Source organism: Larus michahellis, chromosome 1, assembly GCF_964199755.1.
Source record: "Larus michahellis chromosome 1, bLarMic1.1, whole genome shotgun sequence".
In the NCBI taxonomy this organism is placed as follows: domain Eukaryota; kingdom Metazoa; phylum Chordata; class Aves; order Charadriiformes; family Laridae; genus Larus; species Larus michahellis.
In genome coordinates, this window is record NC_133896.1 from 124,065,944 (window position 1) to 124,092,620 (window position 26,677).

The 26,677-nt window shown below is 40.7% G+C and overlaps 2 protein-coding genes across 2 annotated transcripts in view; one reads left to right on the forward strand and one right to left on the reverse strand.

Annotated features, from left to right (window-relative positions):
- Positions 1 to 83: 83 nt before the first annotated feature.
- On the reverse strand, positions 84 to 9,300 carry LCA5L (lebercilin LCA5 like). The gene is made up of 6 exons (XM_074572862.1): positions 8,854 to 9,300; positions 7,252 to 7,389; positions 6,364 to 6,457; positions 2,731 to 2,840; positions 2,320 to 2,452; positions 84 to 652 (listed from the first exon to the last, which is right to left on the reverse strand). Exons 1-6 carry the CDS (start codon positions 9,298 to 9,300, stop codon positions 84 to 86), a joined length of 1,491 nt encoding a protein of 496 aa, XP_074428963.1.
- A 7,429-nt stretch (positions 9,301 to 16,729) lies between these two features.
- SH3BGR (SH3 domain binding glutamate rich protein) overlaps positions 16,730 to 26,677 on the forward strand; it is a 29,986-nt gene continuing 20,038 nt past the window's right edge. The window contains exons 1-2 of the mRNA XM_074602266.1: positions 16,730 to 17,024; positions 22,851 to 23,036. Coding sequence (XP_074458367.1) covers positions 16,980 to 17,024; positions 22,851 to 23,036 — 231 coding nt within the window. The 5' untranslated portion in view covers positions 16,730 to 16,979. The remainder of the gene's footprint in view (positions 17,025 to 22,850; positions 23,037 to 26,677) is intronic.

The following is a 26,677-nucleotide window of genomic DNA, read 5'->3' on the forward strand; positions in this document are numbered from 1 at the left end:
TTGAACCTTGCCTTGTGTAATCCCGCATCCTTTCACTTCTCGTTCTTCATTCCTCTCATGTTAGAACTTGAATGTCTGTCTCTTCAAACGCCGCCCGGCCCAAAGAGTTCTTTCATAAGAGTGTTTTTCCTTTCAGCAAATGTCGTATGAGCGCAGCTTTCTGCTTCAGTGGAACTGTCCTTCGGCCTTGTTTTGGTAACTTTACCAAAAGACGGTTCATATAGCCCAAAGGAATTTTCCACTTTTGATTCAGCTGTCTCACTGCAGTCCTGACCTGCACACCTATGGTTGCAAAGGCTGCCTTTTTTGGATTTTGTACCTGATGTAGGAAGTCCATGGTGCAAATTCTTAGTGGCTTCTGAGAAGATGTATTTTTTTTTCAGCCTAATGGGTGTTTTGTTTCTTGGACCTGGAGTTACACATTTACTCCTCGCCTTCTCACTGTTATTTAGCCGTTCATCTGGCTTTTTTTCTTCTTTTTCGTATTCTTCCTCTTGCTTGTTCTCTTTTATGCTGTCACTTAGAGGAGTTTGTTCAGTTTTCATCAGTTTTTTCAGCTCCTGTTTAAGCAAATCTGTCTCTTTTTCTTCTTCTTTCATAAATTCCAAACAAGCATATTCTTCCATCAGTAGTCTGCCTTCCCGTAAATACTCTACAATGAAATATTGTGTTTTTTAGGAATGTTCTTAAATTTCCTATGAACTTAAAGAGCTGTGAAGCATTAATGAGAGCAAGTTTTACTTCCTTATTTCATTGCTGAAGTTGCTATCATTGATGGTATTTCAGTCTTGAGGGTTATGATAATACTGTGTACTAATAAATACAACAGGATGGGGAAAGATTTAAACAAGATCATTGTGCCATTGAATCCAGGTAAATACTTTTACCTTTTTAATTATGTGTAATCTTATTATGTGAAGTAGCATGCAAATATAATCAGTAATGACTAAATATACGGCCAGAAAAGTCATGTACGATACAACAGAGAAACCACATGGGATCTAAACTCTAATTGTTAATTTTTTTGCTTTTAAATGGAACTTAAATATATGTAGGATTTTCTCTCCCTTAACTGACAATACAGGTGCTTGTTGCGTGGAGCAGAATACACTGCAACTCTCTAACCTGTAAATGAGTTGGCTCCATGTAGTAGAAAAAGGTATACGTATACTGAATGCCTACAGTAAATACATTCGTCTGCTCAGGGGTCAAACTATAATAGGTTCTGTGCTTTGGAGAGACTCAGAGTACCTCCAAAATGAGATAGAGTCCAAGCTTAAAGGAGAAGTATGAAGTTGCAATAATTAAAATAGCTAAATAAGACTTCAATAAATAAGCCTAGCATCAGCAGTGGCAGAAAGCCAGAAGAGAGTCTGGCAAACAGTGAGGAGGGAGATTCACAGGCAGATTCAGAAGACCTGTGTTTTCTGTCAATTTTAAAAGGGGATTTCAAAGGCAAACGGTGGCTGCAGTCATCTGGTGGGGACTGGAAAGGCTGTAGGCTGAAAAGGCAGGGTACAAAACACAGGAGTTAACGCATTCCAGACCACTAGCTCTGTCACTCGTCTAGTAAGTGACCTCAGCAACCTGTTTCACCTCTGTGAATGCATAATGTCTCCTACCATTTGTGAAGTATTTGGCATCATGGTATTCAGATCTTGGTGCTGTCTACAAGACTCACTATAATGAAAATAACATGAATATTTTTAGAAAGAAAAACTCAGATAAAGGAATAGATGCATTGGTTTCTTCTGTTCTATAGAACCTCTTCAAAGTAAAGGTGTTTATCGATGAGTCCCTTGCATATGACCATTATATGAGAACACAGTCAATGGCTAAGATTTACATAAAATCTATTCACAGTGATCGCTGTAATGAGGAGATACCCCCAGCCCTTGAAGAAGTCCTTTTCCTTTCTCAGCAATAGATCCTGAGCCAGAAATCTATGTTGACATCAGCTATGATAAAGATTCACAACCAGCATTTTGAGATCAGTATGTGATTAGTGTGGAATTAACAAACTATTACTGAAGTATGCTTTCACTGCTAAAGCACTGACTTTTTACCACCGTGAGCAGGAACTCCCTTTAGAAGCAGAGCAGTGCAAAGACGCCTTATACTGCGGAGCTGCTCCGCTGGCAGTGCAGCACCGACGGCAGCTGGATTTCAGTGACGCTTAATATATTATTTTGTTCAACTAGTTCCTGTCAGTCAGGTGCCAGCTAACAGCTGTCAGACCCATGTAAATTACCAGTACCATCGGTTCAGTCAACTTTTAAATACACCAAATGAGTTTCTGAGAAAAATGTTAAAATATACCTCTACGTGTTCTATTAAAACTTTCTGGCTTTGGTATTTTCTTGGTTGATTGCTTTTCTGTTCTACACTGGGCATCTGTATTTGCTTCATTTGCTTTAGCTTTTTGATTTTCATCTTCTGAAGACTTTTTCTCCTATAATTGGCAATTAAAAGCAAAAATAAGGAGGGAATACTTGTTTAGTGACTTTTAAAAGTACACAGTGCAATGTTTATAAAAAGATTACTAATTTCTATTACTATTATTATGCATCACAACATTTGCCCTACATATTTTCTGTAATATAATTATATTCACACAAAATCCGCATCCTAGAAGGTTGATGGATCAGGCTGTTCAGGCATATTACTGAAGGAACAATATACAGCTTAGCTGAGAGTTTAAACAAGGGACTGGATCCAGATCTTTCATACCTTTGTTAGCTGAACTGGACTTTTTTCTGTTTCCTGAGTTTGGTACGGTGACAGCAGCAGTGATCTAAAACTCTGTTTATCTACTTGTACTGATCTGTTTTTACTAAGACCTATTGAAAAAGGACAATTGTTAGTAATACAGTAGTTTCTAGAATTACATTGTTGGTATAAACGTAAGATATCTTTGATGGTTGATACATAGGCTGGTACATGGCCTAGGATTTAAATATTATTTTTTCTGCATGTCTTAATGCCCTTTAATAAAAAAAATCTTTGTTCTGCTTGATCTATAAATGCTGAAACTGGTACACAAACATAGCTGCCTGGACCTTGGGGCATTTTCATCTGTACGTCAGTACATCATAAATACACTTCGCTTTTAGATTTACAAAGTCCTGTTCAGATAGAACACGCAAAGTCAGACAAATGTGTCTACACCCTAGAGCCCACGTGGGCTTAATTTCTGTGGGAACATTCTAATGTAAATTTAAGAGGTCTGGTATGAGGCTTCAGCTTTCAGGTTGCAAATTCGGATCTTGCAGAGTATAATAAACATACATGCTTTTATGCCTTCCTGGTTACTCACCTTTCTCAACATTAAGCACTTATGTAAGGCTTTATAGAACCAAACTCTTCAGAGGAAATGTTTAACACTTTGACATATCTATGGTCTTTGAAAAGAGATTGCAAGGGAGTGACTGAATGAGGCATTTAAAGAAATGGCTGAATAAGGATGGGATGGGGAAGGTGAGTATATTGTCCTTTTATTCTACCTTTAGAATAATTTTGACATGAGTGCAGTAGCTGAGAAAGTTGCTAGCACAGCAGCAGAAACGCGATCTTACCTACATCAACATTCGGCCTTACTCCCAGTTTCAATCACTGAAATCAGAGGAAGACCCTCCATAAAAATGGTGATTTTCAAAATGTTTGCCGTCTGGTGGTAAAAAGGATGTTGATAACCAATTTGAGGATTCCTCTTGAAGGAATGGCTCTGATGATGTGGAGGGAATTAGTTTTCCCTTTCGAAAGGCAACCAGCAAGTAGTTACTCCAGCAGCTTTTCCAACCGAAATCAGCGGAGTGTTCCTCAGATTCAGAACTAGGGGGAGCTGTACCTCTAGATGAGCTGGTGGGACCTTCCCACAACTGAGCAAACTTTGCTCTGGTGGAGAGCTTATGAAATTAATGGCTTCATTCAATAAATCAGTTGTATTTATGTACCTAGAGCTTCCCGATAACTTAAGCAAGCCTACCTTCAGCTATTTATCAGCATTGTTAAAAAATGCATCCCTGCGTTTCTTTTTTTCTTTCCTGATGGGTAAAAATTTTTGTAAATGCAGAATAGAAAATAACTACTTGAAGAAGTAGCTCTTTTTTAAGTCTGTTATAGGAAAATTCAAGTCAGCAGTGAAAAGGAAAAAAAATTGTCAGTAATTCCAGTTCTATATTTCAAAATCATCTGTTTCTATTAACTGGCACAGAATGAAAACTTTATCAGCCAAAAATACCAAAAGATCAGACAACTTTGCTTGGAACCTTGTCATTACGAAATGTCAGGTAAACAGTGACTTAAGTACTGTAATTTAAGTAACAATATCATACAAGCCCATATGTGAGTAAAATTAAAAAAAACCAAAACACTGCTGGTTATGTGACGTAACTAAAACTGGAATTCAGAGCTTCAGAAAAAAACATGTCTGACTTGGAATGAGAAGTAGGAATTTGTGTTTCTTAATTTCACAACTTGAATCACCAACCTTCTCCCTGTAGTTCACTTGTAGTTAAGGCGGAGTAACGGATTTGCAAAGACAACGAAGAGGAAAGAAATAAGCTACTGAATGCAGTAAGTCTTTGTACTGATACCAGAATTTGAAGAATTCTGTGGGCATGTGCAATATTTCCAGCAGATATGTTTGCTACTATGTAAATTTTAAGTGCTTTTCGTACCCACATGAAGAAAGTTGCAATTCCTCCTTGAGTTTAGGAGCAGGAATATCTAACTAGTATTTTAAAGAGATGCTTAATTCAGGAAAGCCAATGTTCAGATCATTATCCAAAATTAAGGGTGCAAGTTTGTGCAGAAAGCTCTCCTTTAGGATATTGACAGAATATTTATGATCCTGAGTAGGAGGCAAAATATTACTTTCAATGTGGGGAAAGTATTTGAAATCTGTTTACCAGTTTTTGTAAAAAACACATTTATTAGTCAATTCTAGATACTACATCTAAAGCATATGGCAATTAGAAATCTATAAGTGCTTCAAGAAAACTATCTTCTTCAACATTTTTGTCTTTGATGAATATAGTGAGCACATGGGCAACATAAGCTTTCTTGACTTGTATGATTTGTAATTGTTTTTAGCTGTTGCTCCCTCAGTTCAAGGGGTGGGATCCACTTGTCTGAACACAGGCGCCTCACGCTATTTGAGATGCCCTCGAGTATTCAAGGTATCCACATAAGTCTGGCCAATATTACACAGGACTGATGGGACACCCGTGTCCTTCTGGAACAACAACTACAGGGCCAAGCAGAATGTGCTAGGACATCTCAAATGGCACTGGATGTCTATAATTAGGCAGTTGAATCTCACACAAGGTAGCTGCTCTTGGAATGTCTGATAGACAAGATTGCATATAACAGACATTTCTCTCCAAGACCCATCTGAGCATCCATGTGAAAGAAATACTCTTTACTAAAGAGCTCCTTCTTCCTTGATAGAATTAACTTTCTATTGTTCTTTTCTATCATTCTACTATATTCTTCTAAATAACATCAATTCTGTGGATAGAATTAATTGAGAGGCTATACAATAACTGGGTTATTACAATCTCTGTAATATGTAAATTTAAATTTACTTACGCTAAAAACCAAAGGGCTGCTTACTAAGGATAAACATTCTCTTCTCTCAGCTAAGCTGACCACATGATCATCAGACTGGCCTTTAAAGTTCCTAAACCTTGTATCTGAAAACCTTGCCTCTCCTTTCACCCCAATAAAATGCAAGTTGCAGGAGCTTCAATAATGCACACTGAAGCATCTCTCCTATTTGTAAGTTACAGGGTCTAAGGATTTTAAATACGAGAAAACGTTTTTTAAAGACCCAATTAAATTCATTATTTTTGCTCCTACAAAAGCACTCTGAAAGTCTGTACTAAAACTAGCAACTTGCTACAGGAGGGTTGTTCGTGAGGTGCTTTGAGTTGGTGAGCCATGTTGGGGGAATTCCAGGTGTGGCCACTTCTCCAGGCCAAGTCAAAGGGAGCAGCCTGAATAAAAATTAGTCTTCAAAAGCTTTGTGGACTGATAGCTTCACCATGTTAAAAAGCAAATAGGCAAACAGCTCTTGATGCAAATAGACACATAAAATAGCAGCACTACTTCAGTGTCACTGTTAGTATACTAAACCTATGTATGCTAAACACTATTCATGATGAAAGTTGGGTTAAATATTAAAAACAGGTCATGAGCACAAAACCAAGCATTTCTCTTTAAATTACATGTGACAGAATATTTTTAGCCCATATATAGGTACTATATTGGCTTTTATTTTGGAATATATGCCCCAGTTATAAAACAATGTAAGTAAGTGTCACATAACTAAACAACAAAGGAAAATGAGTATACACGTACTTTTTTCATGAGGTACTGAATCACTTTTGTCTTTTAGGATTTTAGACATCCGATTGGCATAGATATTTTTTACATGAAGTTGCCGATCCTTTTCCTATGAAGAAATAAACACTATAAAACATCTAATATGCATTAGGATTTACTTTTTACCAACTTTATTTTCCCACGTTGGGAGAAAACTGTCAGGCATTTTGCTATGTGCCAGGCCATGTAGTGACTTTGTCATTTACATAAATAGGAATCTGTCATTTTCTTTCATGAGCCAAATCAAATTTCTCCCTTTTTAAGCTAAGAACACATCTGTACACCTACATGACCTTCTTCATAACACAATGTTCAGAAGATGAAGTCTTCTCTAATGATTTTTTCATCTGTTGTTATTTTGACTAAGTAATTTTTTGCTTTAGTTCCTTTTTTAAAAAAAGAACATATTTGTCCCCAAAATATTTGTCTAAAAACAAAGCTGGAATTTAAACAAATTATTGAAACATTTACATAAGCCTTTTTGTTAAACTCCAGTTTTGCAGATTGTAATATTTGCCTCATTTTGATTTGACAGTGTTTCTGTTTGTGACCTCATTCAAATTTAGTAGATGAATATATTGACCTATATTTATCAAAATGGTAACAAGTTGGGGTGGATTATTTGTTCAAATTGTCAGGCATTAATTTCTGTTTCAATTAGTTATTGAACTACTTTGAACTTCTGACAAATAGACACTACAATAATTTCATCATTTGGAATTTTGACATTTTTTGGTAGATACAGATTCAACACGGAAACAGAAATTCCATTGCTAAATAATATAAAAGAGGCAAACGAAACAGGTAACATTAAATGCTTGAATTTTCTTGTAGGAACAGAAACCTGTTTAAAATCTTGAATACCTTAATTTTTTTGTGAAGAGAGTTAATTTCCATTTTCAAGTTCTTTGTAATTATCCCAGCTTCCACAGCATTTTTGTTCTCATTTGCCAGCTGACGACTAAAGGTGCTATTGTTCAACTTCAGCTGCTTTTCTAGGCTCTTAAAAAAATTATATATTTTACATATGGATGTACTCAGTATTACTGTTGAAAAATTTCAGTTCATACCAGATTTAAAAAATAAGCATGCTAATATAATGAAAAGTAAGCTTCTAATAATTATATTCTATTATAAATGATGCATGAAATTATGATGAAGTGTCTGAAAAATTACTTTAAAATGAGCAAAAACTGGTTTAAAACCCAATTTTACTAAACAAAAAAAGTATATTTGGCATTCAAACATAAAAAATAAGGCGGTGCATTACCTTTCTGATGGATTAATGAATACAATAATCTTTGAGAAATGTTAAGATGTTTCTATGCACACTGAGATCTATTAACTGCAGCAGCACAAGGAGGCTTAGTGTAAATGAAAACTAGGTAATTTATTGAGTACTTCATCAAATACTTTATCATCAGAACCCAGTGCCTTGCACTGATTTATAGTTAATAAAACTGTGAGGTGTACACCCAAACCTGCATGCTTTTTATAGCTTCTCACTAGGACTTCTGTAAACAGAAAGTTTTCAAAAAAGAGTTTGAATTCAGCTGTTTATATTTTCATTTTCTTTCCTGTAATAAATTCACTTCAGAGCTAGCTGTTCAGGTGGTGAAATGCCTCTACGATTACCTGGCTCTTTATTTAATTCTATGCATAATATACCCCATAGAAAATAGAAATTCATTCTTGGAGGACAATGAAAGTTTCACTCAAAAACTGTATTCCTGTCTTTTTGTGAAAGGGCCAATGAGAGAAAAGAAGCATGAGGTATTAAAAGAAGATGAATTACCTCCTCTTAAAGTCCCATGAGGCTTTTGCTGCAGTTGCATAATAAATCAACAGTAGAACCAACCCTAAAATCTAAGACACCTGACTACTGCTTAATTCAGCACCCACCCTACAGCTGACTAGTGATCGACAGTAATTAGCGAATAGGAGATGTAGGGATGTCCACACTGCCCACCAGCACCATGTAAAAATAACAGTGCTAGTTCCAGATAAACCAGCTTTGGTTCTTCAAGGAAGCAGATCAGCAGCAGCCTGGTGGCATCCATGTATGACTAATCCTGTGCTTTGCCAAGGTAAATTTGGGTCCGTGCTATTGTGGCGAGGGAGCTCAAGCAAGCCTGGGTACCCCAGGCCGCTGGCAGGGAGCAGCGTAGACACTGCTGAAAATTGCTCTCCAGGATTAAGGCATACGACTTAATTCCTAGAAGATGTCTATTGGCAAACTTAATCTACTCATACATTTATGCCAGATTTTAAAATAGTGGAAGGGGGTACTACTGCCATTTTTAGCACCTTACACTCAGGACAGCACCGATTGAAAAGAATGTTCAATGTTACAGGACTGTATCAGAATCATTAATCTAACAAGAAGCAGCTAAAAACTTTCCACTCTTCTTGCACAGAAAACTCTGCTATTATTGTTCCACAAATACAATGATATGCGCACATTACCTGTATTCTCTTATCGTTCACTTTTATTTTTTCTGTAAGGACTGATAATCTGTAATCAAGTTCCTCTCTCTCCACAAGAGCTCTGTTTTCTGAAAGCATAAGCAAGGTCTGCAAAGCATCTTTAGCTCTCAGCAGCTCTGCTTCAACTTTTCTGAGCTTCCTGGATGTATTTCTCTCGTCTTCCTGAGACATCCTCAGGAGTTGCCTTAACGTTCTCACCTCATTATAATGACTTGCTAAAAGATCTGGCAAGTTACTTTCTGAATTTTCGTATCTACCTATTGCTTTCGAGTGTCGACCGTGAAGCTGTTTCAAAACGTGGTTTTCTAAGCTTAATGCTTCTAATTGGTGTTGTACATAAAATATTTCATTTTTCAGCTCTTTAATTTCGTGAAGCCTTGCTGATGATATTCGCTGAGCCACTGCATTTTTTTTCTGGGAAATCATACTACTCTGCAGGCTTAAAAATGAAGAATTCTGATGTGGTATCTTCTCAGCTGGCAATTCTTCCTCCTGCATTCAGACAAAAGTAAGCTGGCATTGATTCATAGCAATGATTTGAGACAGCAAAATCACTGTATGTCTTTACTGCTCACATGAGGTTATATACTGCCCATCCGAGCTACTTAACTGTGGTATATTTGAAAAAATGCCCAAGATCTATACTAAGACCAAATGTTCAAGTATTTCACAGATAATTCCCTCCTTTCATTCTCTGAAGCCATTTTCATTCGAAACAGCCATTGCGCTCCCTTTCCATTAATAAGAATACCTACACAGGTGGTGTCTTCTGAGGCAAACAGCAGTAATACTCTGGGAATAACTAGTAAAGTATGTTTATGTCAACACATGACTCCAGTATAAATGGAAATAGATTTTCTCTCTGTAAATCATGCAGTTCACTAATGTAGGCGTGACCTGGGGACTGATGAACCAAATTCAACCCATCTAGAAAGATTCCCCAGAGGGAGGACCTACACCTTGAATAGGGGTGTGATAGAAAAGAAAACAACATAGTAAGCTACAGGTCTGTAAGAACTCAAAACCCAAGGTGATCAAAATAGCACATCATTGCATCTCTCTGCAGCTGCAGAATTTTGAAGTCAGCTTTGAATTGAACTACATTTTTAAACCTTCCATGCTTATTAGTATAGAACAGTTATGCAGTTGTGTGCACCGTTTCTATACAGCAATTGGAAAAAAATATCTTTATGGGCTAACCTTCGGAGTGTATTACTGCTATTTGCCTTTCTTTATGGCCCGCACTCTGAGTGGATTGCTGCCATTTGCCTTTCCTGAAACATAATTTGAATTTGAAAATAGTCAAGTGTAGATCTGAGTGTGTTTCCCTTTTCAGGCATATATTCAATTTCACTATAGCTCTCAAGACATTTCAAGCAGTATTTTGCTAGAAGTTTATTATAATAAATTTATAGATCACATAACATTTTATGGATAAAATAGGCAAGGTCCTAACCTAAAAAACACCAGAGGAAAAGGCCAGATCTTTTCAAGTACTTCTGCTGAATCCAATGGGTGTTCTGCACACAAACTTTTTACAGGAGCAGGCCCCACCCAGAACACAGATGGGACACAACATCAAATCAGTGATAGGGCACTGCTTAGGGCACCACCACGCCATGGACTCGCTGCTTCCATGACCAAAGCCAGAACAGAGGAAAGCTACGGAAAGAGTTATCTAGGAAGTCAGAGAGGTGTGGGGCAGTGGCTTCAGCAGGGAAAGGGCTCTTCCCCGCAGCAGCAGCACCTATTGCTCTCTCTCTCCTTCCCTGTTGGCAGCAGCCGCCCCAGCTTTCCTGTTCTCCACAGCTTCAGACCAGCTCTGCTCCCCACCTTCCCATGGCAGGGCCTGGGCCTGACACCCGTGTGCCTGGCGTGCAAGGCAGTGAGTTCAGGGAAAGTATGAAGGGGGTCAGTTATACAATTCTGTCTGTCCTTTGCTCTTATTCCTGAAATAGCTGATCCACGCCACTCTTTTTTGGGATACAAACCGGATGGTCTGTGTTCTGGTGGCCCTGCTGATAGAGGAGAGAAAGTGGGGGCAAGCTGGTGGGACCTCACTCATACAGAGCTACACGGGGACAACAGACAATCAAATTCAACGTGATAGCAAAGGGAAAGGATAGAAAGAATCTTAAATTAGGAATCAAAAGGAGGAGAGACTGTGATTTGGGCAGGGCAGTTATTTTTTTTTTAACATATGTATTAAATGGATTAAGAAGGACTATCACGGAGGTTCATGTAAACAGAGAAGAAATTCTAGCAGTCAGCTGAGGTCAGCCATGTTCAAGACCTTTTGCGGTGAGCAAAATTAAGAGATTCTGTGAGAAAAACTCACCAGAGGTAAAAACCAAAGCAAATGGAAGGTACGCAAGCATCACACCTGCATGTTCTCCATAATAGGATTCCACTGCAGGAAGCATACGCAATGACCACAGATGTTGTCACACAAATATTTGCAAAATGAGAACAACCATTACATTACTATTTTATTTTGCCAGAATGGAATGAGAGGATGTAAAAAAAAATGGGACAGTATCTTCCTGCAAAAGCTGACAAAAATATTGTAAAATCTATAAAAGTCTATACAGGGTGAAACTGTAGGTTATTATTGTGTTCCTGGGAAATTGATCATTTCAAGTAGCCATAACCACTTAAAATATCCAACGCAGCTAGTACCCAATAATGATTCTTCTGCTAAATAGATTTTAAAAATGTGGTTATTCTTTCTGGCCTGCTAGTTTCATGCTAGTATGACTTCTTGACAGCAGCATATCACTTATACAATAGAAGAGACAATCAGTGGTTCCTCTCTCTTTTGGGGGTTGATTTGCACCTTGTAGATTTGGTAGATCTAGAAGAAATTTTGAAGCTCAGCAGGAAAAGAGTCATTGATTTTATGCTCATGTTTTGACATGGCATGGTGGGATTTAAGTATGGATCTAGATATGAAAACATGCAGCCATGAAAAGATTCTTCACTGTTAACATCTATGTAAAGGGAATATATTTGTGCTATATGGTCATTCCATTGAAGCACAAGCTTAATTTTAGATGATATACCATGACTAAGCTGGACAAAACATGGCTTTTTTGTCAAAACTGATGCTTTTGTGCGGACATATAATTCTTGAGTAACTTTCCTCAGGACAAGCTTTTTCAGACTCATCATGTGATGCACGGTCAAAACCAGAAATTGCAGTATATGTGAGAGAGCCATTTTCAAGTCCTTAGATTAAAACTGAGGAATAAGGATTGCAAAGGTGCTCCCACAACTTAGGTGATTATTCTGCCTTTGGATTGCTGAGTGTTGTGGGATAACACAATAGGGAATCTCTATCTCTCTTCCTTCCCCTTCCTAGTGTTTGAAACATGAGTAGAAGAACAGAGTACTTTATACTCCTGGAAGGATTATTTAAACACTGTGGATCTGCTAAAAATTATTTCTTGGGATATGGTTTAATCCATTTAATTTTTTAAATATAACATGAAGATTACTCAGACCACAGTTTTATAGATGCAGAATTCTACCCGGTAGTAGAGTAAATTGTATATTTGAGGGGGGGTTTAAAAGGGGCATAGCAATTATGTAAAAGAAATTTGATGCGGGTTAAAATGGTATTTTAGTTCAGATGGATTTTAACAAGTAGCCTTCACTAAAAAAAGGAGAAAATATTTTTAGAACATTCTAACTCCTTTGTTGACGTTTTTGCTTTGTGGTAGTATTTTATTTTAAATTAAATTAAATTTCTTAAAGGGGAGAGGGGAATCACATAACTCCCAAAGAGAATTTAAAAGTGTAATTTAGGATTGTCCAGAATGTTCTAGGTTGAATCAAAAACAGTTTCATTACTCTTCACTCCCTTACATGAACAACTCTTCCATGTGGAAGACTGAGGAATGCCCAGGGTCCTACTAAATTTGAGCCAGTGCAATAATCCCTAAGAGATGAGAACGCATGTTTTAAGATGAGGATTATGCATACAGCAGCTTTGTACATAGATTTGTATTTCTGTTTAAATTTAATTTGGCACTGTCAACACTTTCTGGCCAAATTGTTTTTAAATCAAATTAGCTTAAATTAAACTTAAAGCTACTGCTTTAATTTGTTTTGACAAGAAGTGTGGGCTGAACCTCACCATCCAGCTTCAAGAGCAGGTGTTGAGAAGTAAACAAAAAGGAAAAGGAGAAGACAGAAAAAAAAAAAGGTGAAGGACAAGAAACAGAAAAATTAAATGAAAGATATTACTATAGAAATGAAGGAAAAAAGCAGTAGCTGAAGGGGGACTGAAATGGACAAACACTAGGAGAATGTATGTTGAAGGAAGAGATGCAGGAACAAAAATAATTAGGGCCAAATCTATCTGTCAAAGATGAAACTGTCATTTCAAATGTCCAGAAACTGCAAAACTGTCATGGGGAAGCATTAGTTGTCGTCTGTGTGCAAAAGCAGAGTAAATAAATGAAGGAGGAGTCCTGCAGAACACTGTCTGACTTCCCAAACCAGCATGGTGCAGCAGTCCCCCAGCCTCACAGCCGAGACCTGAGCCCCAGGGGACCCAAGCTGGGTGCCAGGGTTCACCTGCTCATGGAGAGAGGCCAAGGGCTCATCCAGGGCCCTCAGACCTGCCTCTGGGCTCCTCCAAAGGCCCCAGACAGCTCCCTGGAGCGGTCACCACAAGCCAGAGCTCCTCTATCACCCTCACAGGTGCAGGGTTCCCCGGGGTGCTGGTAGGGTCCAACCTCCACCCCGCTCTCCCCAGCCGCCTGAGAGGCCTCAAAGCCCTGCAGCCCCCTTTGATGCCCTGGCAGTTCCCCTCCAACGCTATGACAGTCATTACCCGCCCCGACAGCCACCTCAACACCCAGCACCATGCCCTGTCAGCCAACTCGAGGCCCTGGCACTCAGCCCCACGCCCTGCCACCCGGCCTGACGCCTACCCAGAACGGGAGGGTGGCCTCTCACGACGGGGCACCCCTGCCCCGCCCAGGCAGGGGATCCCACCTTCCCCTCTGCCCTCTCAAGAAATCTCCTCCATCACCTCCGCCCTGCCCCGTTGGCCCCTCGCCCTCCCGGGCGTCTCCCACGCCCTCGCCGCCATTACCGGCCTCCTCGGCCGACAGGCGCGTCCGCGTCACCGTTGCCATAGGGACGGGCGGCGGCCGCGGGGCACCCTGGGAGCTGTAGTCCAGCCAGCGCGGCGGCCTCCTCCCGCCGGCACCGCCTCCTCCCTCGCCCCCTTCCTATGGTTGCCTGTAGGTTGCCAGCCGCGTGTTTTTGTACCCAACCGGGGTCTTAATGGGAATTTGACAACGCCGTGTGCAGGCAGAGGGTGCCTCTGCACCGGCAGCGTGTCCCTCGGCGCCATGAGCTGTAGGCCGCGGGGCCTCATGGTGGCCGTGGAGGCACCTCATGTCGTGTCCTGTCATGTCGTGTGGCATGCTGTGGTGCGCACCCTGAGAGCGCACAGGCCAAACCCAACAGGCTCCAAATGCAGGGTTTGGGTTTGCACGAAAAATTTTTAGGCTGAAAAAGGGGGGGAAATGCCATAGGAGTGAAAGCAACCGGAGCAGTATTTTTCTTTGAGGCTGGACACAATGGGAATCGTGTCCCAAAGTCCTCACCTGCCAGGCCCCAGGTGGGCAGAGGCTTTGGGACACCTCCTGGTTTTTCCCTGTGTAGTTCAGTGGGCATTTCAGGTGTGAAGTAGAGCAGGAGAGAGCATTAATTGGCAATTAAATTGCATCAAAAGAAGCGTGGCCACCTGGCTGAGGGAGGTCATTCTACCCCTCTACTCCATCCTCAAGAGACCTCACCTGGAGTACTGCATCCAGTGCTGGAGTCCTTAGCACAAGAAGGACTTGGACCTGTTGGAACGGGTCCAGTGGAGGGCCACGAAGATGATGAGAGGGCTGGAGCACCTCCTATGAAGACAGGCTGAGAGAGTTGGGGCTGTTCGCCCTGGAGAAGAGAAGGCTCCAGGGAGACATTATAGCAGCCTTCCAGTATCTGAAGGGGGCCTACAGGAGAGATGGGGAGGGACTCTTTATCAGGGAGTGTAATGATAAGACGAGGGGTAACGGTTTTAAAGTGAAAGAGGGGAGATTTAGATTAGATATTAGGAAGAAATTCTTTACTGTGAGGGTGGTGAGGCACTGGAACAGGTTGCCCAGAGCAGCTGTGGATGCCCCATCCCTGGCAGTGTTCAAGGCCAGGCTGGATGGGGCTTTGAGCAGCCTGGTCTAGTGGGAGGTGTCCCTGCCCATGGCAGGGGGGTTGGAACTAGATGATCTTTAAGGTCCCTTCCAACCCAAACCATTCTGTGACTCTATGATTTTTGTCCCCGTCCTGACCATGGACATTTGGTGGTGCAAATATTTGCCGCTTTGAGTATTAATTATCAGTATCACTATACTTGCAAGGCTTATCAGTATGCATTGAAGCCAATGACCAGTGCATCCTTTGTTTGTACTTCTTCAGAGCACTAGTAACCAAATAAATTAATTTGGAACCGATATGTTCCAAACGGCCAGTCATTTCCATTGAATTTACCAGGCTAGACTTACATACAAAATCTCCTGAGAAACAAGCATGTGTAATAACTTCTGGCAATAATTTATGGTTTTGCATTAAGGTGTGGGTTTTTTTATTTTACAGGAAAATACTCTGAAAATACCTGATTCTAACAAGCTTTTCTTTTTGCTGGACCTCCTATTGCATCTCAAAAGAAGGAAGAAATGACAGATGGTGAGCCACAGTAAACAGTGCAAAGTATCCATACTGTTATTTTTAGTTTTCAGTGAGGTTTTTCAGGATCCCTGTTCCATACATGCAGTACTGCATTTCCAGCTTCACATAATGGTTTGCACAGACAAAAAACTTATTTTCAAGAGCATCTTTACTATTGTGCGTTCAGTCCTACCTAATCAATCCTGGAAAGAAAGTATTATATTCCGTTTTAAGTATTTTCAGGGTTGGACATTGCTATATTCAGTCTTAACATTTGAAATGTGTGTAAGCACTTTCTAAAACCAAGCCAGTTTCACCTTTCACATAGGGTCAGCTTTACTGAGCTCAGTGGCATGTTGCTCACTTACAGCAGAAACAAACTTGTCCCTTAAAATTTGAAAGTAGTCTGTTACCATTTAACATTCTTAAAATACCTCTTATGCTCAGAGACCTCCTTAAGCAAATACGCGCAGGCAGATGCTGAATTGTGACCATCTCGGGGGTAGAAGGCGACAACCAGAAGGAAAAAGAGCATCCTGGATAACACAGTAGAATGGAATATTTTTTTATCAGGTATTCTGGACCTCCTCTTTACAACAGTAGGTTCCAGAAACATACAATCAGCCACATCACCCTCCTCAGTATTAGGAAGTGTACTGACACATTTATTTCAGAGAAGTCCCTGAGCCCTGAAGTGCGGATGATGATCTGAATTCTTTAAAGCTGAGAGCATTTGTAACTGAGGCTTATTTCAATATGATCTCTGCTATAATTACTTTTGCATCTATGCTCCCCTTGCCCTCCCCTTCCTCCATTCCCTTTTATAACGTACAATTTGCAGCTACAACTCCAAAGCCTCCTTGTTGTGGTCAAGGAGAGGGCACAAGCCCTTTTATGCAGGAGGTAGCTGTGACAGTGCCCATGCAACGTTAAACATTACCCAACAGCTTTGCGATCGCCCCCAGCACTAAGTTGCCTGCTCCCTGTCCCTTCTCGCTTGTCCCTTCCCCCTCTCCCAAATATTTCTCCAGCCCTGTCTCATTGGTGCACTACTCTCCTTTGCCTTTTTTGGACTGCCACCCTGTCAATCTAATGCAATAAGGCCAGGGGCAGGTGCAAACCCCTTGCTATGGCTTCTCTTACTAACCAATCCTCTACTGGCCCCTTGTTCCAAAATACCTAAGAGCCAATGGCGTGGGAAAACCCGGGACCCCGGGGAGAGGGAGAGGCCAAAGCTGCTGGATTGCTGGGAGGGGGGGCATCCATTAAGGACCTGGGTTAGCCCAGGAGCTGCCGAACGCTTGGATTCCTCTTGGGACTGTGGTGACTTGTGGATAGCAGGCGTGCTCTGCTGATTCATTTTCATCACTGTCAACATGGTGATCAAAGTCTTTGTAGCCACATCTTCAGGGTCTACAGCGGTAGGTGTCTCATTTAACATACTCTTCTTTCTGCTGGGATCAGGTTGGTAAATCAGCCTAGCAGATCCTGGGACAACCTGAATTTGCATGGAGAACAAAACACTGAATTTCTTCTAGTCTGCATTGCGCACCTTATTCTTGAAAGCTACTCAAGATGTAGAGGATTCCTATTAATGCAGGCTTGCTTGCATGCGAGGTTTTACTACAGGTATAACATTTACATATAAATTATCGGTCATTTAATAGGTTTACTTCTGTTTGAAAAAGTGTATACAATATATATTCTCTGAAGAAGGAAGAAGTGGATATTGTATTTGCACAAAAGCTAAGGTAGATTGTTTACAGTAGAAATTAATGTATTAGTTTTTAAAAGAGAATTTAGGACACTGCTCCTGAAAAAGGGGAACTCAGTGTAAGAGCGAGCTTGCAGCCAAAGTAAGCTGAATGCAATTATGCAGAAAATAATGCTTCCCCACCTCCCTTCCTTTCCCTAGATTTTTGTGGTTTGGTTTTGTTTTGTTTTGTTTTCCTTGGGTTTTGGGTCTTTTGTAGATTGTTTTGGGTTTTCATGTTTGGGTTTGTTGGGGTTTTTTTGTGTATGTGTGTGTGTCTCTTGAAATGCTATACTGATGATTTTTAGTATTGAGATCTACTGCTGTAGCTGTCAGCATAGTGTATCAGCTGAAAGGAAGGGCATGTGAATAGTAGGGAGCTTGGAAGTCCGTGGGAGGTGGGAACCGGGAAAGGACTGTTTCCTTTTATATCCAATTCCCAGATCAGCTCAGATTGCAGCTTTCCTTTGGCAGTCACTCACTCCCGGTGACATGGCTAAACAAACTGGCTGGTGCTTGCACATAGCTGTAACTACATCTCTCTCTCTCTGACACCAGCTCCATGTCTTTAAGAAGCTTCCAGAGTTGGAAAGCTCCAAAAAACACCCCCTGTTCATGGGGTCATCATCTCTAGAAAATGAACGGGGGGCGGTCATTCACTAAAATTCAAATTGGAATATGGCTGAGGAAGTTTGCAGTTTTCTCGTCAGCTTGTCTCACCATCCTATCGCTAAGCCTGATACTCTAAATTTACTATTGACATTTTAGCATTCTTTTTTTTTTTTTTTAAATGAGAAATCTCAGATGCAAGGGAAAAAAAGAAGAGGGCGTTGAAAACTGCGGGTTTGATAATTTTTAATCTAGCAGTTATTGCTCAAATAGTGTTATAAATTGCCATACGCTGTGCATTGGCAGTCATCTCGCCCCTGTTTGGTCTCATGTTTTGGTCCCCTTAGGCTGAACCAAAGAGTTGTCCCTACCTTCTTTGCCGCTCGTCCATTTTCTGGGGAAAGTTGTGGCTGTGACGGAAATCCCTGTGCAGACATTCAGTATGTGCGTGTTGGGGCCATCATCACCGTGTGTGCCTCAGGCACCAACTGAGCCCACTCCTGCTGTGGGGTTGGGGCTGTAGTTCAGCAAGGCTGAGCATTTTGGGTTAAACACTGACATTCAGAGATCACTTACGCAATTAAAACTAAGTGTATCGTATATTGAGCACTAGCTGAACCAAGATCTTTCCTCTGCTATACGTGTTCCTTGTATCTCCTCTCAGCCAGCAGCAGTAACTAACCCTCTTGGTCTGCAGTGCAGGGATGTGTGTGCTACATCAAACGCTGAGCAACACGCAAGATTTATCCAGCCTTTTTGAGCTGTTAAGCATTGCTACTGAGGTTTATTACTGCTAAGAATAATGGCTAATGCCAGTGAACTGCAATAGGTTTTAGGCTTATTAATGCCAATCTCCACTGTATGTTAGCTGCCCAAAAGGCTGTTAGTGAAATCCCAGACATATTTTGGAAGGAAGAGTGTGGCATCTTTACGCTGCCTCTGTATTTCCTCCTTTCTGGTGTGCTGGGTGTATGTATAGCTGCAGCAATCTCAGAAGGCAGCGTGTGTTCACATTACTGATACTTAATTGTAATGCCAAGTAAACACAATATTCAGCTGGAGTAGTTTTCCCCATTTACTGATTAAAACGGGTGGAAGGTATCCTTTCAATGAACCTTTCTTTAATGAGTTCTGGTATATATAAAATAAATCTCACTCATGCAAGGAGCCAGCACAAACCCCAGTATAACACCAAAATCCTATTAAAAACAAATTTTGTATCAGCCTCGTACAACTTTTCCTGAGAAGAATGAATTTAATCCCTGAAGAGCTTAAATTGGAAGTCTAGTCCTGGTAGCACTGGTGCTCTCATCAATGTGGCTGATCTCCATCAAATGCGTGTTGTTCATTTTGAATGTCAAAATGAGATGGGGCCAGCCTCCTCTGATGTAAATCAGAGCAGAGGATCTGCTCTGTAAAGCAGAGGATCATTGGTAAAGAATGAAAAACATGTCTATTCTATGTACTACACAGTCACACTACTAACTGGTTTTTGTGTTAATAAATACTTTTAAAAAGTGAATGCAGTGAATCCAGTAACGTTCTGGTGCTCTGGATCAGATGCTTGAATGATATAGTTCAGTGTGGCTTTAGAGCAAATCTGCAGTCTGTATTTTTCAGCTCAATGATTCAGGAATTTATTTTAAATAACTTCAGCTTTATTATTTTTCTGTTCCAAACTTAGCTGATATTGAACTATTCGTTAAGGCAAGCAGAAGTGGAGACGCTTATTTATAGCTCTAAAAAGTACTAAATGCTTGGATTGAAGCAAGCAGTAAAAAAACCAAAACAGTTTTGTTACTAGCCACAGAGGTGTTTAGAAATGGGTAATATTCTGCAAGGTTTTAAGGTACCACAAATCATGGGAGAAAGGGGGTTTGTGTCTTACACGGAGAAAGTCTTCCAAAGTCTTGCTTACTGCTGCTCATGGTTGGGAGACCTCTAAATCCGTTTATTCCCAGCAGTTTTGGTGACATTTTATGAACTTGCCCACCTTCTACCCAAATCTGTAGGTCTCAAAAAGACTAAGGAATATGTAAACTATTTGAATTATGTCCTCTGAAAAACAAGGTAGGGGATTTGCTATCCGTGGCTGTGAATCTAACCATATATAAACCTGAGCTCAAATTTCAGTTCAATTTCAAGTCAAATCAGAGGTTAGAGTGTGATAAATAAGAATAACTATCAGGAATAAGTTGTCCATGTGGTATTAGAACCAGAAGCTGCAGCAACTCTGCCTACCAACATTAATGTTCCTCTTGCTGTAAGTTGTTGACTACGTACCATTTTTTTCTGCCATAGGCGCTGGTCAACATGAATGCTCTGGATTGTGAGGATATAGATTATAATATTTAATTATGCATCAGGTGAAACAATATTATAGCTCTTACGCTCTGGCTAGGTAGTATTTATTTAAAACATTTTTTCCTTATTTTAAAGGACTAGCAGCTAGGGATGGTGCAACCTAAGCTTTCTTGAAAGGGAAAATGACATTGATGAAACAATGTCCTGCTCACCACCAGTTTCCAGGGAATCTATGCCCAAGTAATCTGAATTCTTCCCATGCCATCAGATACAAGGGAGGGCACAAACAAGCTCCTGCAATCTCATCCATTCAGTGAAAAACTTTTGCATGTCCTCTGTGTTGTTACATCGTGGAAGGTTTCTCTCTCTGAGTGGTGTTTGCTGGAGAGATTCTTTTGGTTGCCCAGCTACCTAATGTCAGCCACAGCGGAGGCTGCTTTATGGTTTCATACTTAGTGTGTGTCTTTTGCTCTGCCTAAACCCTAGTAATTGTAAGCCTTAAGACATAGTAGATCTTCCTCATAGTTTATTGTTGTTATCATAATGAGAAACATCTTGCCTTTTCCTTATGCAGGCATAATTGCATGTAATATTTTATTTTTCCTCAGCATTCATTTTCACACAGCCCTCTCTTAATTTTTGCTTTCGGTCCTGGTGCTGTTTGAACCTCCTGTGTATTATGAACGTCGAGCTTAAGAAAAATTGTTTATCCAGGTTTAATTCTAAAAATTGTAGCTACAGCCATAAGCAAGGGAGCGCAGAATCTGTATCTCAGGTCCATTATCTCCTCAGAGGCACTATCCGTCTGGGGCACTAGCTATTCCAGGAGCCATATCTACTTCAGTGCCTATGTCCAAAGAGACAAGCTGACGCTGAAATTGCAGCTGACAGCACTTGAGTACGCTGGCTTTCAGAGCATGTGGTGAAACTCTTAGTACTGGCTCATGCAGATTTTATTAACCATTTGTACAGACATTATCCTGCCACTTCCTCCAATGCAAGTCCCTCAAGCAATCCTTTCTGCCTCCTGAATGTGTTCTGTAAATAACAGTGCAGCTAAATAGCCATTAACAAAATGACCTCTGTTTAAAAAGTAAAAATAAGAATATAAATAAGCAGCTTTGAGATCTGTCAACTGTATGGCTTTTGAACACTTTGGATTAGTATTTCCATTCAAAGGGATGTACTTTTTTAAGCTCACCATAAACCTCTGGTTTTGCCATAAAAACGTACAGCATTTTATGTTTGCTATTTTTTTATAAGCAAGCATAGCTGTATAGATAGATACTTTCTTATTTAAACAAGAAAAAGACATTTTATCCCTAATCATGAAAATTCCTTCTTCCAATATAATAGTCTATCACTCTACTTCAGCTTTTCAGGTTTATTAGATTATAGAAATACATAATCCATGAATTATTTCTCATCTCATTGCCTGTCTCAGACTGATTTAGACTAGCTTGATGTCACTTTAAATTCAGTTCTTCAGATGTCTGACTTGTGAACGACATGGTTTCAAATCGTACAATGGCTCGTAGGTAAAAATTACCTTGATACATCATTCTAGCAACCATCTACATAGGACAATAACTTGCTGCGTGGAGTAGCATAACTGGGAGGAGAAGAGACTCACGTCTGGAAGGTGATTGTGCTAGATAGTAATTTAGTTGTCTACGACAGAAGAGCAGCTCAAGAGAAAGTGTACAGATCAGTCCAAGCAGTGCTTGCTTCAAATGCTGCAGTACTTGTAGGGCCAAAGTTTGGCCTTGCAGCTCTTAAGACAAGTTGGACACGTACAAAATGGGGAAGTTCTTTAAACGTTACTTAGGAGTAGCATTCCTTTAGTAGAGAAGTATAGTGAGTATTACACCTTCAAAGTGAAGGGATAGGTTATAAGCTTGTTATAAGCATCCTAGGTCTACACAGAACTAGCTTCAAAGGCAATAAGGGACATAATTGAATTTTAGGTGGCACAGAAGCTGCGTATAACGTGCTTTATTTGTATGTAATATGTTCTTCATGGTCCAACTAGAACATCATTCTGTAATGTGGGAAATACTCAAGCACAGGAGTTAAGCTGTACTGGATTTTTATTGAGTTTTCACTCATATTTAATTATTCCTAGCATTAAGGAACAGGGACGGAGAGAAACATGTGGCTCATGGAAAGATAAATGTCATGTGTAATGAGTAGGAAAAAGGAGACTGTTACATGTTGAGGAGAATGTGTCCATTCTCGGACCTGTGGTGACTTTAGGCAGGATTAGTTTAGGTATCTGTACACCACGTTCACAGATCTGAGAACAGAGTAGGAGGCTTCCTGCTGAGCCTTGTTTCTTAGATTGAGTTACCACTGCTTCCAGGGAGGAAAGAAAGAATCAGGGGTGAGGATAGGTAAGTAATGGTAGTGCTCTGGGTGCTGAGAAGCAGTCTTGAATCTCAGCTTCAAAAAGTTTGGGGGCTACTGGAGTAGTGGATCCAACTTGACATACTTGCATTAGTTCTGCTTGCAATAGCGATTGCTTTTAGAAAACAGTTTTCTTTTTAAAGAAGGAATTTTGTTTTTCCTCTTTCCTAACCAGATCAAAAAGAAACAGCAAGAAGTAGTGGGCTTTTTAGAGGCCAACAAGATTGACTTTCAGCAAATGGACATAGCAGGTGATGAAGACAACAGGAAATGGATGAGAGAGAATGTCCCGGGTGAAAAAAAGCCTCAAAATGGAATTCCCCTCCCTCCACAGATCTTCAACGAGGAGCGGTACTGTGGGGTAAGAAGCTGTTTGGAAATTTAAATACCTTCAGAGAGTCTTCTTTCATAGAAAATGACTCTTTTCCATTAGTAAGAAGTGTCAGACAAACTCCTTAAGGCAATTTGAGATTCCCTTTGAAAGAACAATTCTTAGAAAGCCTTTTTTAGGCACAGAAAAGCAGTGAAACAAGAGATTATTCCTTTTTAAGAGAAAAATACACACAGAGGGAAAACTGACTAGAGAAGCTCTGCTTAACAGACTGTATGGATTATTGCCTGCAGACCCAGAGCTTGTGCAGGACCCAGAGCTCACTGCAAGGCGTGGAGTTTGCCGCCTATGAGGAGCTCTGTGTTTTCCTGCCTCCTGCTGTGTAGCTCACTCACAAGTTCTCCTGCTGTTGTCTCTCCGCCTGCACCCTCACTTCAGCTCCTGAAGACCAAAAGCAGTACTGTCTAGGTGATACTATGGCTTCTTTGCGTAATATCTCAGGATAACTAAATGTAGACCATGAGGACAGCTCAGGTGCACTTGTAGTAGTAAATGCTCAATTATGTGCTTTGACAATTCCGAGCTACTCAAGACTAGTGGGGTTCATAGCAAGGCTGATCTGGTATCTCTAGCTGTATTGTACTTTGCTTCTTGGACTTTCAGGTAATTTTGAATGGTGAGTGTTGATATGTTGTTTGTTGGACACAGATTCATCTGGGCTGCTAGGAAGTCAAGAGATCTCTGAGGCACCAGGGGCAGTGAACAGGAATCTTTCTTTTCCATTGTATTATGCAAATAAATAGGAAATATAGTTGACTGGAATAGTACTAGTATGTGGTTTGAATTATTGAAATTATATTGCTTATTCAATAAGTATCCAACTCTTCATAACAGGAATTGTAACGCTCATCAGGTGCTTTTCTGTTTTCATATCTGCTTGTAACAGGTTATTTCTCTTGAGAGAGTTTGTTCAAATCAGTGATAGCTAATACTGTACTAGCATGAATATTAGGATCGTGAATCAAAAGAAATATCTGAGACAGTTTTTTTCTCATAGTCTGGGTGGAAGTACATAGTCTGGAAAGTACTCTGATGTGATTGCTGAGATGAACTTGCAAAGTACTCTGAAACGCAAATCACATAGTGAGCCCAGTTTTAAGTTACTCCACAAATCCAGTGTGAACTACTGCAAAGGTTGTTTTGAGAGAGAAGGGATTTACATGCCACTAAGTTTTCAGAATTAATTTCAGTGCTCTCAGAGCAGTTGTTTCTTCGTCTTCTCGTAGGAATCTTAAAAGAGAACTTGGTAGGTTAAACTTCATGTGCATTTCAACATCCAATCTGCACCACTAAAATTATAATTTGATATATCTTACTCTGGATTTTGTGGCAGCCAATGTTGCAATATTTCTGATATTCCCTGGAGAGGTTATACAGTGAATTAAAGAGTAATTGCCTTACAAAGTGTTGCAGCTGGTCAGCCTTACCAGTAAATGTTAAATATACAGTTTTTACTCCATCTCTGAAGCTATTTCAGGAAGCCAAATAATCTACATCCTGAAATAAATTTAAGAAAGAGTCCTTTGCAAAGACACCCCCACATGGAAAGGAGTCCAGAAAGCAGTTGCAGCTACTGATTTAAAAACTAAATCAAGTTTACAATTAGTCTAAAAATCTCCAGAGTTCTAATGTACCCAGCTCTCAAAGCTTATAGATAATGATCTCAGTGTGTTCATAACAAAGATTAATTTATAGCATCATTATTTCCAAATAAATAAGGTGAGGAGATCCATATCAGTACATGAGTGTTACCCTTCTCTTCAGTGGAAGGTACCTTAAGGGAGCTGAAAAGTGAATGTGAAGTGGGATTATGTTGCCAGGGGATTTGCATTCTGTTTCCCTGCAGACGTGCTCGCCAAGCCACTTTCCATTATCTACCTGAAGTCATGGCTAAGTGGGGAGGTCCCAATGGACTGAAGGGTAGCAAATGTAGCTCCCATCTACAAAAAAGGCAGAAGGGAGGATCTGGGAAACTATAGGCCTGTCAGTCTGACCTCGGTCGCAGGGAAGGTCATGGAGCAGATCATCTTGAGTGCCATTACAAGTCATATAATGGACAACCAGGGGATCAGGCCTAGTCAGCATGGGTTTATGAAAGGCAGGTCCTGCCTGATGAACCTGATCTCCTTCTATGACAAGATGACCCAATTATTGGATGAGGGAAAGGCTGTGGATGTTGTCTACCTAGACTTTCGAAAAGCATTTGACACTGTGCCCCATAGAATTCTCATGGAAAAACTGGCAGCTCATGGCCTGGATGAGCATGCGATCTGATGGATCAAGCACTGGCTGGATGGACAGTCCCAAAGAGTGGTGGTCAATGGAGTTAAATCCAGCTGGCGGCCGGTCACAAGTGGTGTCCCTCAGGGCTCGGTGTTGGGACCATTTCTGTTTAACATCTTTATTGATGACCTTGATAAGGACATAGAGTGTATCATCAGTAAGTTTGCAGATGACACGAAGCTAAGCGGGAGTGTTGATCTCCATGAGGATAGGGAGGCTCTACAGAGAGACTTGGATTAGATTGGACCGATGGGCCAATGCTAATGGAATGTGCTTCAACAAGGCCAAGTGCCGGGTCCTGCACTTGGGCCACAACAACCCCATGCAGCGCTACAGGCTTGGGGAAGTGTGGCTGGAGAGCCGCCTGGCAGAAAAGGACCTGGGGGTTCTAATTGATAAGCGGCTGAACATGAGCCAGCAGTGTGCCCAGGTGGCCAAGAAAGCCAATGGCATCCTGGCTTGTATTAGAAATAGTGTGACCAGCAGAAGGAGGGAGGTGATCGTCCCCCTGTACTCAGCACTGGTGAGGCCACACCTTGAGTATTGTGTCCAGTTCTGGGCACCTCAATATGAGAGAGATATCGAGGTGCTGGAGCGAGTGCAGAGGAGGGCAACGAAGCTGGTGAAGGGCCTGGAGAATAAATCTAATGAGGAGCGATTGAAGGAGCTGGGACTGTTTAGTTTGAGGAAGAGGAGGCTGAGGGGAGACCTCATCACTCTCTACAACTACTTGAAAGGACATTGTAGAGAGGTTGGTGCTGGTCTCTTCTCACAGGTAATTAGCAATAGAACAAGAGGGAATGGGTTCAAGCTGCAGCAGGGTAGGTTTAGGCTGGACATTAGGAAAAAATTCTTCACGGAAAGAGTGGTTAGACACTGGAATAGGCTGCCCAGGGAGGTGGTGGAGTCACCATCCCTGGATGTGTTTAAGACTCGTTTAGATGTGGTGTTAAGGGATATGGTGTAAGGGAGAACTTTGTAGAGTGGGGTTGCTGGTTGGACTCGATGATCCCAAGGGTCTTTTCCAACCTAAATGATTCTATGATTCTATAACCTGTGCAGGGCCAACAGACCCATCATTCTGAAATTCAGAACTGGTTTACACTGTTTGAGGTTTACATGGTATTTCTTAACTCTTCCCCTGTGTCCCATGTCCTTTGTCCTCAGCTGCTTTATTAAAAACAGGTCTGAGAATTGCAAAGGTCTGTCTGAGTCATGGACTCCAGTCCAGTATCCTGAACTCACGAAAGTCCCTTTAAAATATGTTGCTCTTGTTAGTACAGTCTTCAACGGCCTCAGTCTTGTGGCATCTAGAAACCTTCAAATCT